General features: G+C 40.3%; 1 protein-coding gene across 2 annotated transcripts in view; it reads right to left on the bottom strand.

Annotated features, from left to right (window-relative positions):
* Nucleotides 1–18,855, bottom strand: part of LOC120796455 (formin-2) — a 38,606-nt gene that overhangs the window by 14,074 nt on the left and 5,677 nt on the right. For both annotated transcript variants that reach the window (XM_040139326.1, XM_040139325.1), the window contains exons 3-8: nt 17,290–17,453; nt 13,110–13,262; nt 10,793–11,622; nt 10,099–10,240; nt 3,970–4,057; nt 1,130–1,191 (exon numbers count right to left, since the gene is read on the bottom strand). In XM_040139326.1, the coding sequence (XP_039995260.1) occupies nt 1,130–1,191; nt 3,970–4,057; nt 10,099–10,240; nt 10,793–11,622; nt 13,110–13,262; nt 17,290–17,453 (1,439 nt within the window). The remainder of the gene's footprint in view (nt 1–1,129; nt 1,192–3,969; nt 4,058–10,098; nt 10,241–10,792; nt 11,623–13,109; nt 13,263–17,289; nt 17,454–18,855) is intronic.

The following is an 18,855-nucleotide window of genomic DNA, read 5'->3' as shown; positions in this document are numbered from 1 at the left end:
ACATATTTGAAAACGCTGATGACAGCTTCATAATTCTTTTTATGCTAATCTTTCATGCTCAGTGTAGTTTCTCTTTTTAAAAAAAAACTAAAAAAAAAAAAAAACCCCACCACTTTCAAGAGGAGTTGTGTGACACGAACACTGGTATTTCTCAACTACAATTTCCTTTGCACGGGAGCATTACAAAAATGGAGTCAATCAGATTCAGTGTGAAAAAAAACATGTTTACCATGTAAAAATGTTGGTCCCCTTCCAAGCCAGCAGACAGACCCATACAGGACTGACTCTGTTGCCAAACTGCACATGTACCACATACCAGTACGGTTTGTGGCTCCCCTGTTTGTGTTAGCATCTAATGCACCCTTCCTTTAGTTCACCCTTTCATTTGGAACATGGAATAAGAACTCCACATAGAGAAATATGTTCACAATGAAGTGGCATCTCTGACTGACAGTGCAAGAACACACCAATATAATTAAAGAGTGGATTATCTCCCAGCTACACTGTATACAACAGTCAGCTTTTGATAATCTTGGAAGGGTATCTTTTGATGGATAGCAGTTGGTGTTTGGTGTTTTACCTTAAGTCAAGTGCCAAATAAAACTACACTAACACCTAATGAATGAATTTTTTGCTATTTTGTTGATATCACAGCTTGTTGAGTCTTCTTAGGTTTCATTCTATAATAAAATGATTGCCTGTTATTCATATATGGCATGAAACGTGTAACCATAAATCATTCTTTTTCTCCCAAGCAAACTTTTCCAAAATAATACTTTTTCTGCAAACCACAGAGGAAAAGAAAAAAACACAAAGGTTTTCCCGGACTGAATGCAGCAGTCAAGATCAGCCTGAGCTGTCAGTGGTGTTACTTTGTGCTGGGTTTATTGCTCAACACTGTGTATTTATATGATTCAGCATTGGCAGGGAAGTGTAGAAATGAATTTCACTTTGGGATATTGTCTTTTCACTGGTCTATTGACTTTACTGAAACCACTGTCCAAATGCGACTTCATCATCCCCTTGTCAAAGTCAAAAATTTGCAAGATTTAAAAAATATTTATTACTTTTGTAACCATAAGACATAGCTCCAATTCCAAGTGGTGCTACAGAATGTTGTTATACTCACATTTTCATAAAGGGCTTGCAGCGTCTCCAGATCAACGACAGTGTTATCCATATTTAGGACGGCTGTGGATAGAAGGAGAGGATGACATGGTTAATGTTAATGTTAATGTTACCACTAAAGCATGTCATGACATTTCTCTGCTACCTTCGAGGAACACTGTTGAAAAGTCAGATATCAAACCAGCACAAACATGCTGTCACTTTCATAACCTCTAGATTATAGCATTTTTTTCTGTCCGCAACAAGAAGCACAAACAGTGACAAAACACCTTTTCAAATTAATGGAGCTGAAGGCGGCATGAAACAAGGGCAAAATTCTCCCTGTATGGCCCACATAAAGCATCATGTGCCGTATGCTGTGAGTAACATAGTTATCAGCTCTCGTCATGATAACATGCAAGGGGCCAAAAAACTAAAACATAAATACGGAGGTCTTAGAAATCTGTCAAAGGTACAAAGATCTGTGTTTGAACTCCTGTGTTTGAATTCCTGGTGTCGCCTTTTTGTCTCGACGCGAGGACGTGGCGCCCGCGAGCATTAATCCTTTGAAAGTAAATGTTTAAAGACAAACAGAGCCTGGGGGTCTGCGGTGTTGAGGCTGAGGTGTTGCTGTATGCACAGTCGCCCAGTGAAGCACTCGACACCTATATATGTATTTCACTGTACTGTGTGTCCAAATTACTCACATTGTTTTGATCTGCCGAATTTGCAGTTGAGGTACAGTGAGAAAAGCTAGTGTCAGGGGATATACAGGAGCTTGGAGTGATGGACTCAATGCACAATGTTCACTTTGCATCACATCTTATGTCTTGACATTGAATATGACTGGACTTCTTATAAACGTTTCACAAATACAAACTTAAGAAAAAAGGATAAAGAGGATCAAGAGAAAAACAAAATTGGAAAAAGTCGAAAAAAGCCTGAAGAGAATGTTGTTCTGATCTGGTCATTTTTGTGTCATGTATTTAGCTTTGATATTGCTTTCTCCATTTATGTAATCCTGTAGCCTTTTTAATCTCTTCACTTTTGAGCCACCAGGGCAAATCCACTCCTTCTTTCCCTGTACTTTGCTGTCACTCTTTAAACTCTTCACACTGCCTCCTCTTCCAAAGCCACCAAAGGAATAACTTCCGTCTCTCCGACTCTCCCTTTTTCTGTTTCTCGCACTCTTCTCTTCTAAGCATTTGGTTTTCATTACAATCTGAAACAGAGCCTGGCGTGCTGGTTTGATTGGCGACAGGTCTTAACAAACATGGGAGTAAGCCGTATCATCGCTCTGACACAGACCTCTTATGACCAAAAGCCAGACTCATCTGCCCGGGTTTGCCCCGACTACCACTTTCAACCCCAGCATGGCGCCAGCAACCACCATCTAATACTGTGACTGGCGCTCCAAACCCTTACAGGAAGCAGACACCACACGGAAGTGTCCTATGAAACATGCAGAGTGTCGGCCAAATCTGAGAACAAACAACAACAGCTGTTAGGAAAAGAAAAATGTGACTTGACTTCTCACTGGGCAATTGGGCTGTCATAAAAACAGACACAATCTAAATCAGTGATTCAGAAGTTGGTTTTTTCCAGTCAGAGATATGCAAGTGATGACAGCGTTGCTAATCATTGTCTTCATCATGGAATCAAGAGGAAATAAAACAATGATTCACTACACTGAAAAGGACAAATATAAAGTTTTGACGAATGAATATTCCTCTTCTGTAGACAAATTGTACCGCGATTCTTTAATGATCTCAAACCGCTGATGGCACAAGAGAACATTTGATCATCTCAGGAATGGGAAAACAATTGAATTAATTGAAATGCATGACAAAGTCAATAAAACACAGTTTTTTAGGGTTATTTCATCTGTGCAAGGCAGGAGGAATCCCACAGTTTTAAGGAGTAACAAGCATATAATACTGAGAAGTACTTCACCAAACCACTGAGATACAGTATCTTTTCTCCGATCTTACTCTCCATGATATACTGAAGTTTCCAATCAGGGCTAATTATGTACTATGGCAAAAACTGTCTTAACATAAGAGATGAATGACAGTGCTGATGAGAATGGCCCTTGCTTGCCCTCCCACTCTGACCTGAGATGGATGTGCCAAAGACTAAAACATAGAGAAGTTAAAATTCAGTCTACAAGATGCACTGAAGATACTGCAGATGAAACAGCCCCACATATTAATGGTTTACAAGTGTACAGAATGTACCAGTAGTGGTTTCTGTAGTACACATTTATTTTGGTGTAACCTACCCAAGCTGCCATTGGTGTTGAAATAGAAGATTTGAAGCTGTAATAAAGGCTCTACCGTAGGAGGGTTGAATAGGATGGAAGAAAAAGCAAGACTGTTTAGACATATGGATGAGCGAAGACTGGCGAGCAATCAGAGAGTAACTAAAACAGGAAGACAGTCTGTTCCCATCAACATCTCCTGAATGACTTCACTTTAACAAAGCCGTTTAGACAAGATGGTGACAACTCATCAGAGAAAGACAGAGAGCCACTGAGAAACAAGACGTGGATGTTAGATGGGGAGAGATTATGTAAAATGAGAGCAAAGAAAAACAAGTGGGAGGAAAGCAACATTTCAGCTGCCTTGCAACATTATGACTTGTGATAAAGCTAACTACTAGAGGGAGGTTTAAGCTTTGGCAATGAGCTCAGCCAATACACAATCTTACTCTCTTCTCAGTAGACTGAGAAAAAAGAACTACAACTACACTTTCTACAGTGTGCAGACATATTAAACTGTTTCCACAATTGTGTCATTTTACAGTCCATGCGTCACTTCTCAAACTACTAGTTCAGATACATGACCACATGATTACACTTACCATTCTGGATGTCCTTCATATCAAGATGAATACTGGACATTAGAATACCCACAGCCTGTGAACGCTTGTTGCTCAAAAGCTTCACCACCTAACAGTTGATGATACAAAGAGATGTCAGCACTAGGGTTGTACCAGGCCATAGAGAACAGAGATGTTATTACTCCATATACAATGACATACACATGCACACACACACACACGACTGGAATCAAAAGACAGCAACATCACACTCTTTTTCTGTTTCCTTCTATGGGAAAAAAACTTAAGACTATTCACCCACAAACAGGAAAATTATAATGCTGTCTAGATGAATTACGGTAACTAATAATTTTTCCTCTTCCTCCAAATCTCCACTTCCATCATCGTTTAGTCTGGTGATGAAAAACTTACAGATCATTTAGACATCAAGGTACTCATTTGCTAAGCAGAGCATGGTGACATGGATGGACTGATTAAACATACTGAGAATTGGCAAGGTTTTGTTTACATTATAGTTTATGGAATTACATAGTGCAGATATGGTATATTTTTTGAAGGGGAAAGAAGACCATCAAAACTTGTAATAATAACTTGTCAAAACTATTGTATTCCCCAAAAGCTGCAGTATTAACCAAAATTAGCTGAATAATAAGAGCTTCCACTTGTCAGAAAGCCAGGAGGTGAATATCAAGATGGTGGTGTTATTATGCAGGAAAAGCTGGATGTAAGGGGGCCATTATAAACCACAGCTCGTCTAAGTAAGCAGACGTGTGTGCTGGGTAGCAAAGTGGTGAAGGGACAGGACAGGAAACCCGTAGCCTACTGTGATCCAGACAGAACGCTTCCATCTAAACCAGATCACACAGACCACAGACCTCTCAAACACACAGGAAGTTATATCACCAGGCCCCAACTGTCTCTGCCACTGAGCTGTTTTCAGATTTATATTGTCTCCAACTGTTTTCCTGGCTCAACCACAGCTTCAGGGGACAGGCCGTCCGAGATACGATGTCCGTGTGGCTTCCAAAGTGAGCCTCTGATAGCTAGTCTATGTTAGCTGCGCAATGGGCATTCAGAAAATAAGTCATTAGTCATGTTTTATCAGCTGACTTGAGTCTCTCAAATGCACAAACATGTTTAAGTTACATTAAACAGAGTTCAGCAGTTTAGTCCCTGGCAGCGCTGCCTGATATTACAGAGGATCACTTTACTTTTTTATTATTTTATAATGAAACACAGCTGGATCCATGAACCACCATAGTTATTGAAATTATTTTCGTGACAAACATTTTCAACAATAACCTTTTAGGACAACAAAACAACCCTGAAAATTTAATCTGATTCAATGTTTTTTAACAATCTCATGAGAGCCATGTGTCTGAGTTTTTGGTTTAAAGAAATCCTTTAGTTACATTAATTATATGTTGATCCTGTGATCCATTTATCATTTCAGGGTTGGCCAATAAGGACTTTCATCAAACCCATACAGCTCTGAATCACATGTGTGAAACAAATCCCAGAGGTACAACTTGTTCTCTAAAAAGATGGTGAAAGACCTGTAATTAAAGCAGTATTTAAATGGTACAAAAAGTAATAATTAACTGCCCTATAATCTCTGTCATTTAACTTTTGGATCAAGCCCTGGGTTTGACTTTACTAACTTTACTAATTATAATAAGAGTCATCTTGACCTACATTTCACTTGTCTTTTGAGAGCATTACCCTCGATAGTGATAAAAATGCATTACTTTATATGCATAAAATATGGACCCACAATTTAGCATTTCATTAACTCCTCTTGAAACCGTTGGGTGCACCAGACCTTCAAGTCTGTTTTAAATATATTGTATGCATATCTTATCATCTGGCAGTAAGAACTGAGTAGTGGAGGTGCCGGGAGTACACTTCTGACCAGTCATGATCGACCATCATGAGTCATGATGATAGGTACAGTTTAGGGAGAGGGTGAGATGTAAGTCAAAAGATACTGTGTGAGGTGAAACAGAAAAATAAATGTTGATGTACTATAAAGAATGGTAGTTAATTATTGTAGTTTGGCCCGCTCACCAACACGGTTAGCAGTTTGACGTGCAGTAGTGGATGTAACTCACAGCTCATAAAAAGGCAGTTAGGGACTTTAAAAACACTTGGCATCCGATTTTTAGATTTAGTGCGACTTACTTCTGCTGAGGATAGCATTATCTCCATCAGGAATAAACATCCATAAATCCGCATAGAAATCATAGAAAAAAAGTTGCTCCTTATAACTCCAGAACTTTACAGATAATCATCACGTTTTTAGTTTTCTTCAGTATCAAAGTAATTCAGTAAATTTGTCTCTATATTAATGGGTACATTTCAGACAGTACGAGATTCGGGAGGGGGGGTCGCAGCAGAGTATCAGACTTTGAAAGCCCCTGGATTAGTTGATCGACGGAAAATTAATCTGAAACTACTCTGATTGTTGATTAATTGTTTAAGTAATTTTTTAGTCACAAATACCCAACGACTTGTTTCAGATTCTTAATTGTGAGGTTTTGTAGCTTATCTGTCCTTTCTGATCATAAACTGAATATATTTGGGATTTTGGATGGTTGACCAGACACAGGGGCATGTTCACTATTTTCTAACATATTACAAACCAAATGACTGAAGAATTAACCAAGAGAGTGATCATCAGAATAATCAATACTGCCATGCATATATCCTCTTTTTAACCTCCTTATAAGAATTCTCCTTTCTTGCGGGATGGAAAACGTTGAGTAAACGTAAATGTAAACTGTTTACTGCTGATCAAAAGTGAAAAAACACTTTGCACTATACAAAAAACAAGAACTAGTGAAAATGAAGCTGATTGAACGTGAGTGCCATGAAACAAAAGCCAAAAAGCTTCAATTTCAAACAGATGCACATCACATAATCCAACTTCATATTCGCTGTGCTCCTATGCCTCCATATGAAAAGGTAAGAAGCATATACTGTAAAACAGCTCCTCTTTTAAACCTGACTTCAAAGAGACAGCTGGGTCAACACCTGACTCTGGATTATGGTAATATTTCTTCACATCTGATACTGATGTCTGCAGAGGCTTCTAAACTGGCCTCTGCCAGTTCTCATCAAAGCTCCTCTCTAGTGGCAGCTCTAGAGTAGGGGTGTTTCTAAAGGGGGTGACATGGAGGTGACATGAAGTCCCCCCCCCCCAAAATAAAAATACCCTCCCCGGTGCCCCCAAACGCCATTTGGCTACAGCACTGTTAATCTGACAATGCCCAACACCATTGTATCAGAGCACTGTCACTAGCTGCTTGATTTGCAATTCAGAATCACAGTGCCACGTTTTTCCAAACAGGAGGAGAAACATGACTCGACAACAGACCATGTCTCCGTTCATGGTATGTAGACACTCAGTTAAAGGTGGATTGGGGTGTTGTCGTTCTCTGTTGCAATAATGCTGTATGCACAGTGGACTCGAGATAACAGCAACAATAGCGAGTGATGGTACCTACTGTCAGCGGAAGGCTACTGAAGACTTGATTGACCCCTTAAAGACGACTCTCGGGGGCATAACGGCTTCAAAAGCTCCCAAGAGTCCCATTATAATATTATGTATTTAGTTAGTTAGCTTGGCTAACGTAACTATGGCAGACTAGTGAACAGCTATGACCTTCCCCTGTTATTTAGCAGCGATGCACCACCACAATGTGATGGTTAGGGTTAGGTCCCCCCTAACTGGTTCTTGGACCCCCCACGCCACCACGTTTAAGAAAAATCATGGAACTACTCCTGATCTGGAGAGGACGCTTGTCCCCTCTCATCAGCAAAACAGTTGAACTCACAACACACGGGGGGGATGGGAAGAACTGCAAGTGGTAGGAGATGTGATCGATCGTCCGAAGGCCTGGGGCCTGGTCCTCATGAGCCCGAAATGTGAAAGGTTTGCTCCAAATTGGGGTCAGTTGCAGTTCTACGTGTGTTTTCATTTTGCTGTTATTGACTTCAATATCTTCAGAACATTAACAGCAGGTTCATGCAGTGAAGGCCAAGGAAATTAAACCCATACCCATCTCAATTTGTCTCTTGTCTCTCACAATTTAACAATACAAGCACAACATGAGCTGCTTCATTATGTGGTAGCCTACATCTTCAGAGCTCTATCAATCAGAACACTACAGCAAATAAAGTCAGTGTCAATAGAGAAGAGGAAACTCATTCTGGTTGTTCTCCATCTCCCTGCCCTGCCCTTGATCACACTAACAGCACTACGTCTAAGCTTACAGGTGTAGTGCTGCTCTGTAGAGAAATTAATTCCCTGTATTGTGTCTCTCGGGTGTCGAAGTAATCATCTGACAGATCCTGGAGTGTCAACATGCTTAATGGCGGCTATTTTTAAAGTGTGTTTGATAAAGGAAGTCTTGTATGAAAGTGTGTTTTTTCGTGTGAAGGGCAAACTCGCTTAGCTTATCTACTGTTTCCCATTGCTGTTGACTTTTTGTGCTCTATTGGATCAAAGCTGCAAGGTGAGTTTTTTTTTCCCTGGGTGTTTTGGGTGGTAAAACTTATCATATACTGAGTGTATTCAGCTTCAGTTAGTTAGTCAACTTTGGCGACTCCTCGTGATAACAAAAAAGACGGCAACAAAAGCTGATACCCCCCTGCCACATATCTCAATGCAACAAAAATACACGTGTACTACAAACTGCACAAATTTTCACCAGGATTGTATCATTTTACTACAAACAAAAACCATGCCGTAAGAATAATTTTATAATAAATAATAATAAATAAATAAAAATCATATACACAAGAGCTTTATCTTAGCTACCTCAGGTTACCAGGTTGCTTCTTGCTGTGTGCATACTCCTCATAAAAAAATAGAAGTAGCATGCTTGTGGCTGTTTCTACACGGGACTTTGATGGACTCTTCACAACTTGAGGATCACATAACTCTCCAAAGCACTGAGCATTGCAAAAGTGTTACACTCAGGTGAACCCCTGAACAGATGAAACCAATAAACACAGAGGCTGAGGCTCGAATGTGATTTTTTGATCCATATCTCTCTGACAAACTTGCATGTTTGTAAATTTACCTTGACAGTTTTCAGCTGTATGCCACGTGGTGGACCATATACCTTTTATCTCTGGCAGTGGCAACTCAGTCATTCCTTATATTGTCTGTAAGAATGTAAATAACAGCCAACCAGGTGTGGATCAGTTAGTAAGACCCCTTCATCGTTTTCAGATTTATATTGCCTCCTTAAAGAGACAAGTATCAAAGCTAGAGGTAAAAGAAATCCAAAAATGGGCCCAGTAGACATCAGCTGTTCCACACCTGGGATAGACCATGTGGCAAGCGCAAATACAGCACTGGAAATTGTTAAGTTGAGTTTCACTTCATCACTTCTCATAAACTAGGATTATTTCCCACCAATGTCCACGCCTGAGACATTTCATCTCAGCAAAAACTGTCAGGTGATTCTACTGGGTCTCAATTAGAGGGGTAAAACGGTCTTCCCTGGTGCAACGTTATTTGTGATTTAGACATAATTTTTGAGAGCAGCTTTAAGTTGTAGATCAAATGTTTGACCTTCAGATTGATGGAGTGACATAAAGGACACTGGGGAGGGAAACAGCCTGTCTATTAAACTAAGTCATACAGAAAGCATTACGGGAGGTACCACATCACGAAATACTGCTCCCAGGCCTCCCCCTCCCTCCTTTTTTTCCTTCTCACCCCTCTCTCTCTCACTCAACAGTCATCACCGTCGTGAGGTTTCTTCACCGCACGCGAGACATTGGCTCAGAGCCACTGGATGGTCACGGGGGAGTCGGGTGGGAGCCAGAGCTCACACCACATAATAACTGTCTGGCTGTAGCAGTTCCTCCTGTCACTCAAAGTGACTCAGAGACTGACAGTGAGGAGAAATGGAAAGGAACAGGGCATCAAAGGAATGAGTGTGAGGATGGGAAAAGCCCTGAAGAGTGTCATATTTGGTGACTCAGGGTGATATGTAGACACACACACACACACACACACACACACACACACACACACGTATACAGAAACAAAATCGGCACAGATGTAGTATACTTTATGTATACTGTATATATAGACAAACACAAACAAATACACAACCATAAAACACACTGTACCTGCTTGGCCTTAGACTTGCTGATTGTGTCTGAAATTGGCTTTTTCTTCTCCTTAACAGCACTTTTGGAGAATAATTCCACAAATTCTTCGAAGTCCACAGTTGGTTCCTCTATTTTCTCCCACACCAGCGGACCAGTTTGTCTAAACATAGGAGGAAAGAGGAATTATTTACAGTGTAAATAGGCGAGCTTTAATCTACCATGTATTTTTTGAAAAAGTATAGCAAAGTCCACTTTTATAGCGTAATTCATGTTGTTATTTCGCCACGACAGGCATTTCTAGATTGTCTTCTGCTGCTTTATGAGTACTCATTTGTCAATTTTTTTGCAGGGTAAAAATCCATAAGTTCTACACTTGTCAAATGTGTCAGCCAACAAATTACACTTAGAATTCAGTATCAAGTTCCTTACTCGCAAGTAAGTCAAGTGGTCTATTTCTAGACATTTATTCAACTACAAATTTTCCAAGCCTTATTAAGGAAAGAAAACCTGGTTCAAGTCACTTCACTGCTGACCACAGTGCCTGGACTGCATCACTTTCATTTTCCACAAGGTTAGCATCTCTATTGCCATCACAGCATGTGGCCGATCTTTATCTTAAGTGGACAAGCTTCCTCTCAATTCTCTACTGTTCAGAGCATACCTAAGTGCAAATGATCCATGTCTATCTTCACTTTATACTGCATATCCTTACTTTTTAGCATGCAACTGTATGCGTGTCCAGTAGAGTGGCTTCATTGGCTTGGGGGGCTCTATCACAGCCTTGGCAGGGGCAGCTTCCTGGACCATCATGGAGGGCATGGGGCCTGGTGGAGGTGGAGGCCCAAAGCCTGGGGGTGGGGGTGGAGGCGGGGGTCCCATTCCGGGCGGAGGGGGCGGTGGAGGGGGGCCCATACCGGGTGGTGGAGGAGGTGGGGGTGGAGGTCCTAAACCTGGTGGCGGTGGTGGGGGGGGAGGAGGAGGAGGAAAGGGAGGCAGTGGTGGACAAGGTCCAAGACCAGGTAAGGGTGGCGGAGGTGGTGGTGGAGGAGGAGCGACACCCCCTGGTAAAGGTAGTGGTGGAGGTGGTGGTGGCGGAGGTGGGGGCATATCTCCAGAGACTTGAGGGGGAGGGGGAGGTGGAGGTGGGGGAGCTGGATGGGTGCTCTTCTGTTGCCTCTGTTGGCAAGTGCAAACAAAGCTCTCTGTAGATTTGGGGATGGAGGAAGAAACGGATGACAACACGCTCCCTGATCCTCCATTGAAAGGCACATCAAACTTAAACCCCTCCTCCACAGGCGATGTCTGGACAGACACCTCCTGGCTCATCTTTCCCAGTCTTCCCTCTCTCATCTGTGAGGCCTTTTGGTGGGCAGTGCCCAGAGCTCCCATATTATCCCCGCTGCCCTTTGCCAAGGAGGCCTGCTGGCCCTGCAACACAGCAATCTTAACCCGAAGGTCGTCGATGGTCCTCTCCAGCTGAGGGATGAGACAGCTTTCATCCGCTGAGGATGACTGACCTGACTTCAACCTGCTGGATTCTATCTGTCAGCAAACGAGAAAAACGATTTTAACTGAGCACGCAACCACATTAGGATTCACAAATGTGCTCTGTGTTTTTCCTACATGAAATCTTCTTTAAAAGTAGGAAATCAAGCCTTTTACTCTAAATGTTGAAAAGCAGACAGAAAATTTACTGTGAAATCTTGGACACACTGTAATTCAATAAATTACACTCTATAAATAATAGAAACACCCACAACTGAAGGAGCTTAGTGACAGAGCTATGAGCTAAAGAAGGGTCAAGAAAGTCCATTATGTCTAGACTCCATCAGACCTCTGGCTCCAGACTGGTTAGAGCAGGGATGAGGGGATACTGAGAGATTTGACCCCAGAGACAGTGAGTCTCGTTGGGCCTCACATGGGGAGGGTCTGTGTCTGCTAGTACACATTCCCCAGTTGTGGTCACATCGCTGAATCATAAGGAGAATGTTCAGTCAGTATGGCCTTCCTAATTTATTAACTTTTCTAGGAAAGAGGGAGGTTCACTGCAACAACCTGACAAGTCTTTCAAGACAAGCCCGACCTCTGGTGGACAAAGAAGAATTTGCAGTTGAGGCATTTAGCTGATGCAGTTCATCCAGAGAAATTTATGAGTGATGCAACTGAGGTTTACTGTATTCTTCGACTCTTTGACAGGTCACGCAGGTCATGTTCTTTCAGATTTCAAAATAAGACCAAATGTCCAATCACATCCTTCCACCCCCAGTAATCTTGTATGGACAAAATGGATTTTATTTCAAAATATGCATTTCTCAATTTGCCCTTCTATCAAACTACAAATCTAACTCACATTTTTTTTTTTTTTTACATTTGTTTCAAATCTCCTCAGACAATTCTACAGATTTGGCATAAATTTTGTATATAATCAAAATAATGAGAAAGAAGAGCGTCTAGTAATCCATCTTACCTATTCTTTACAGTATCTAAGACACTTTACTTGACGGTGTGTGTTGAAAATTTTAGCATTTTCTTGCTATGTTTGTGTGTTTAGTTTATATTTGTGAATTCTATTGAAATGGTATTTTTATTTTAAGGTTTTAATCAAATAAGTGCCAGTCTTCTGATACCAAAAAAAAGCATTCACAGAAGCACTGTATGCAATAAATATGGCCGACAGCAAGTGGTTCTTACAGAAGGATGTATTCATGTAATATTACTGAATGTTTCATTTCAACACATGATTTTGTTTAGTGAAGATAACAGTTTGTAATATAATAGTCTACTTTGCAAGAGATATGTGAAGGTTCAAACTTTAAATTCATTTTGAACCAGGTAGAGTTAAAAATGAAAATAGGGAGGTACAGAAAAATATCCACAAAAGTAAAAACAGACAAAACTGAAAAGAAGGTTTTTTGTGATGTTAGTAACAAAACAAAAGGCCCTACAGTGAATCAAAGCAAGCATTACACAGTGAAGACAGAGCTAACATACTATAAAATATTTATAGATGAAGAGCGGATGCAACCAACCTGAGAGTGTAGAGCTCCTGGTGTCTTGGCTGATGTTTGATTCAAAGGGGATCTCAAGCTCTGTACTCTGCCAGTGCTTCGCCCCCCATTGAGTTCCCACAGGTGGGAAGACACTGGCAAGCCCACAGATGCCCAAGTGTACAGCTGCTCCTCCTACACATTTTAGAAAACAAGCAAGTGCATATACTGTAAATGGAATCAGATCCAAGGTCAGATGATTGTGCTTAAAACTATTTGCTCCCTCCAAGGACTACTACCTACTGTATATGGCATACAGTGTGAACACACAGTGCGATGCACCATGATTAAAGGTAAATATCTTCCACCTGGGATATGAGGTGGTAGCTCTTTCTGCAAGCTTCAAGTGTGGAAACACTTGAGGATAATAAGCAGTAGTAAAATAAAAGTTTTTTCCCCTTTGCATAGCCAATGTAGCACCCAGTCCAAAAAATTGAGACTATGAAAGCTAATTCTTGGCCTCTAGCCTATTGTCTCATAGCATTATGTTGTTTACACAAATTTAAAAAAAAAAAAAGGTACAACAATTAATGACTACTGCTTTGATTTTTTCTGGTTTTCAAAATTAACTGTCCTGCCTGTGTTTTGTCTTCAACAAACATTCCCCTGTTCCATCATGAAACATAATGTATCCACTTGACATTACTAAATGATCTGGGGGTACAGTTAGATCACATTAACTAAAGGGTTGAGCGTCAGCGGCAAGAGATAAAAACTGTGCCTGAGAACACACTGAAAGCATTATTCCTGCATTCCTTTACCCCCTCCCTCTTTCTTCAAATGGTCCACTTCATAACCACTTGGACATTTTTATGCAATACCGCCTTCAAGATGCCTCAATACAGTATGAGAGCTTCTTTGGCAGCAGCGTCTTTGGCATCAGTACTTCTTTGGCAGCGGGTTCCTTAATGTTCCCATTAAGTGTCAAAAAGATACCATTCCACAGTCACAGCTGCAGGTAGTTTACGTGTGTCTGTCAGCCTCTAACTTATTCTCTCTTATGCCAAGATAGAACTGCTTGTTATCCAGTGTTGTTGCAATATGGTCCTTGGTCAGGGTGCAAACGTCTTAATCTTTTTAATGTACAGTAAGGCATTTTCTCAAATAGTACCTTCTTGATCACCTCAAACAAGAAAGTAATTATAATCTGAGAATTAGTGCATTTGTATTTGTATTCATGTTATGTTACAGTATTTATTTTAATGACTCTAAAGACAACCCCAGACATGACAACAGACACCCACAAAGACTGTGAGACTCAGAGGACCCAGTTATGAGCGTGCTCTGCCCAGTACAAAGGTAAAAGATATGTGAAAAAAAACAAACTGTTTTGCACTTTTCTTGGTTTTCCAAAATACTTTGCTGCTTTTCATTTTCCTAATACAAATATTTTTTTCCATGGAAAGTGGTGTGTTAATTAATGCCACACAGCGACAATTATATTCTAATATGCCACAGTGAAAAGCAAATCATTGAACAGTTAGATCAAATAAGACTTTTTGTGTAAAGTCTTATTGTGTATCCAGTCTTTTTCAACATTACTCTTGGGACTGAACCTTTGTAACCTGACCTAAAGCCAGAAGCAGCCATGCACACAAGGTGCAAAAAGGATGCCAGACTGATATAAGCCAATGCCAGTCATTAGTATTTATCCACTCAGCGATGTTTTGTGAAGTGTAAAAGGTATGACACTTGATTTATACAGAGTTCGTACACACTCATCCTCCCCAAACCCCATATTTGGACTGAATGAAGCTGATGGAGTATTTAATTTCAGGCAGTATGCAGAACAAGAAGCAAACCACTCATGCATTTGTTCACTCCAACAGAATACAGTGGTAAAATTGGATACAGTGCTGTATTTAGGTAGCAAAGTAGAGGACAAATCGGAGATGAGAATTATGGTTGAATACAGATGGAGAAAGTGCATCACCTCTGTCTTCTCTAAGTGATTAATTTCGAGATAGAATTTAACTGTAAAAGGAAGAGAGTATAAAGGTTTGAGATATCAAAGGGGTTTAAGTGAAACGTTTTCAGAGAAGCAAAGACAGGCTGGTGATTTATTTCAAAAGGGAGATTAACTGTAAGACAGAAAGCCTAACGATGAGATCTGTACTTTCACTGGCAACAGCAAAGGTTGTTCTTGGTCAGGCTGAATAATGCAGGACTCCAGGCCAAGCTAAGAGAGTTAGGAGCTTTTTGCTGGGGAAGAGCAGCCTGAGCCCAGGGCACGTGGAGATGTTACATAACATGGTCAGCAGATGGTCTACGCAAGCACACAAGTGTGTATGTGTGCATTTGTGTGTGTGACTAAGTTAGTGTCAAAAGGACTGCTATTAATCCAGCCATGCGAGGAAATCTCTGAACATGTATGGGTGTCTCGGGCTGTCCTTTTGTATATATGAGTGCAAGTGTGTCTTCAACATACTCGTGCAACTATGGACACACATGGACAACTGGCAGTGTTATACATAAAGAGAAAGTGCTCTGCATTTGAGGTCTACTGTGAGTGAACACTACACAAGCAGAATAATATGTGACTGAATTTGAGAGGTTTGTATTCATGTGAGCAAAAAAGCTTTAGAGCATGCATGTAATCTTGCTTTTGTCTGTGTGTGTTTAGTCGTTTGTGTTTAGGTATGCATATGAGCAGGTGTAGTATATGTCCGTGGCATGTGTACATCTGTGGGGGAGATGCATTGTTCCGCTAGAGACCAACACTAATCTGTTGACATTCTTTGGTATTCAAGAGACAACATAACAAGACCTACAGCCAAGCTAGCAGCAGTTCATTGACACGAATGTAAACATCAGTATGCTAAACAGCTGAGTTTAGCTTGTTAGCACACTAACATTTGCTAATTAGAACATAATGCACATTACAAATGAGGCTGATGGGAATCCCATTAGTTTTGCAGATATTTGGTCACAAACCAAAGTATTGGATAAATTTAAATTTTGACCTGTTGGATGGCACTAGATGAAAAGTCAAGGGGATAACAAAAGTGGTTACAATTAGTCCTTTGGTGAACATGAATGTGTGTACATAATTTCATATTAATCCATCCAATTGCTATTGAGACATTTAACTCAAAACCACAACGTGGTTTTGTCTGTCAAAGGGTCATGTCAACTTCATGCTGTCACTAGAGGAAAAGTTAGGGGAAATTACCAAGGTCAGTAGAATTCACCCTCTGGGGGCCATGAACGTCTGTATAATATTTCAGAGGAAACCATCAAACAGTTGTTGTGATGTTTCAGTCTAGACCAAATGGCTGAACTGACCAACACTGACATCTATAGAGCCACACTGCTGGAGTGGGTAAAAAATAACACAGGAAATAAAAAAAACATTTTCTTCACATATCTTAGACATAAAGACCCATACTCACATAGTTTATGTAAAACAGGATTAAATATACACACACATTGAAGGTAGTGTAGCTCTAACAACTAAATGGCAACATAATTTGTACATCATTTTTCCATAGTTATACTTCCTTAACTCAAACCTGCATTATACCAACATGAAGTTCAGTTAGATGGACCCAGCTAGAACGGGGACTTAACAGAAATGGCTTTGACAGCGGCTGTGGGGAACTGTGCAAGGGAATATGATGCACATGAGATTAGGTCTGAGCAAAGCATTACTGGAATGAAGAATTAAAGATTTATGAAATCAACTTTCACATGATCACCCTGACTATATGCACCACTGCTCTTCAGATAATGAAATGTCTCTGGGATGAATCACAGTAACATTGCAAATATATATGGGGACACACATTGCATAAGCTTTACACAAATCTATATAATGCATATGAGTTAATGACTACTGCATTTTTTGAGTAGTTCATCCGATAAGCACATGTTCTCTTTTGCATACCGGCCAATGTTATACTATCTTCAGGCAATGAATTGTCATGAAAAGGTAATGTGACAAATGTAAATCACTTGGGACAATCACTAACAAGATACATTACAACTTGGTAAGTTAAAGTTAAGGTAAAGTTAAGATAAATACCTGCTCCTATAATTTGACTGTTCAGTGAATAAAGACCTCAGCAAAGCCAGTTCAATTTTGTGCTGAGCTGAGGCAAGCAAGCTTGTGTCACTTTTGTAAACAAAGTGTGATGACGGTCAGTGAAGAGAAAGGTCTTACATTAAAGACTGCTGAGGCCGTGCTGTCATCATGGAGCTCTGCGGTGCCACCACTGAAGGGGTGCAGCAGACCCTGGGTGAACATTCGGTGACACAATTCCTTTGCCTGCCCTTCTGTAGACCCATCTCCATGATGCATCCACAGCCTGTCCAACAGAGTGCGACCTGAGAACAGAAGAGAGGTTGAAGTGCAAGAAGGAAACTGACCTGGAGAATACAGAGATTGATTTTCTATGTAGAGAAGGATGCTCAGATAAATTAATCCCGATTCTGGACTCAATATCTACTTAATATTTTCACACTACTTACTTTTAAATAGAAGACCAAAGAGTTGAAGAGAGATATCTCAGTTTCAGATGTGATAATTAAACATCTAACTATATTCACACCATACATATGGGTGACACGAAAGATGGTGTTAATTGTGCTTCACAAAGAATTAACAAATACTTAATGATATTCAAGACGCAAGTTACCACACAGTACATTGATAATATCACTTCCACTTTTTGAACTACTATTTTGGTTTTAAAACTGTGATAGATGAACTGGATGTGACTGAGTGTGTTTTGGCTGTGAAAGAGAAAACACACTTAACACACTTACCTTGACACACGTGTGTCAAGGTAAGCATGCACGCAAAGAATAAAGACTTTTTTTGTCATGGAACCAGTGTTAGAAATAAAAGCGAGTTTGAGCTATGAGAGATATTGTCATAACTCTCAAAGTCCCAGAGCAGTTCTGGATCCCAGATAAGGAAGAATCCTGTTTCTTGAGGAGCAGAAGTTATCAACAGGGGTTGGTAAAAGTTACTGAAATCAACTGAGGATGTGGAGCCTGAAAGACAACGTAGCTTTATTACTTCAGAAAGACCAACCCTATCACACTGTGCAGTTCGTTGGTAATGTTGTTAGACTAGCTTAATATATTTTTTAAACCATGTGATTCAAAGGATAACACTAATTCAATTAACAAAGTCCCATGACTCATGGACCTATGGACATTCATTTGAGGAATTTGGACTTGTGTTTGACAGACAACAATGCATTTCATGAATTGTGTGACATAAGTTTTATATATGATTCAAATCCAGACTCAAATCAGTTCAGGTTCAGGCACTTAAATCCAGAATTTGTGTTATCAGTCTCAGGAAATGTGTTATCAGTTTTTTGACTTTGAAATCACGGTGAAATCTATTTCCCTCTTTCCTCTCGGTCTTCCCAATCCCCCCTAAGGGCCCAGTGTGACCTGGAAATTTCGCTGAACCAATCGGCATCACATGAAGTGCTGAATTAGGGAGTGATGGAGTGGTGAAATAATCAGAACCTTTGTGAATAAAAACAGGACAGCATATATCCTACAATTATGAAATGCCAGAGAGGCCATATGTTGATGTTAATAGGGATTCGAGATACAACCTACCTCCATTGTTGGGCTACAGTAAATTCACCTGACGAAATGCGAATTGATCTCATATCACGACTTATTTTTGTCATGCACATAAACTGTCACTTGGGTTTAGCATCCACAAGTCAGCACTGTGTGTGTGTTTTTTTTTGTCTAAGCC

The sequence above is a fragment of the Xiphias gladius genome, chromosome 11 (genome assembly GCF_016859285.1).
Source record: "Xiphias gladius isolate SHS-SW01 ecotype Sanya breed wild chromosome 11, ASM1685928v1, whole genome shotgun sequence".
NCBI lineage: Eukaryota > Metazoa > Chordata > Actinopteri > Istiophoriformes > Xiphiidae > Xiphias > Xiphias gladius.
Note: the sequence above shows the minus strand (reverse complement) of the source record. Positions and strands in the feature narration are given on the sequence as shown.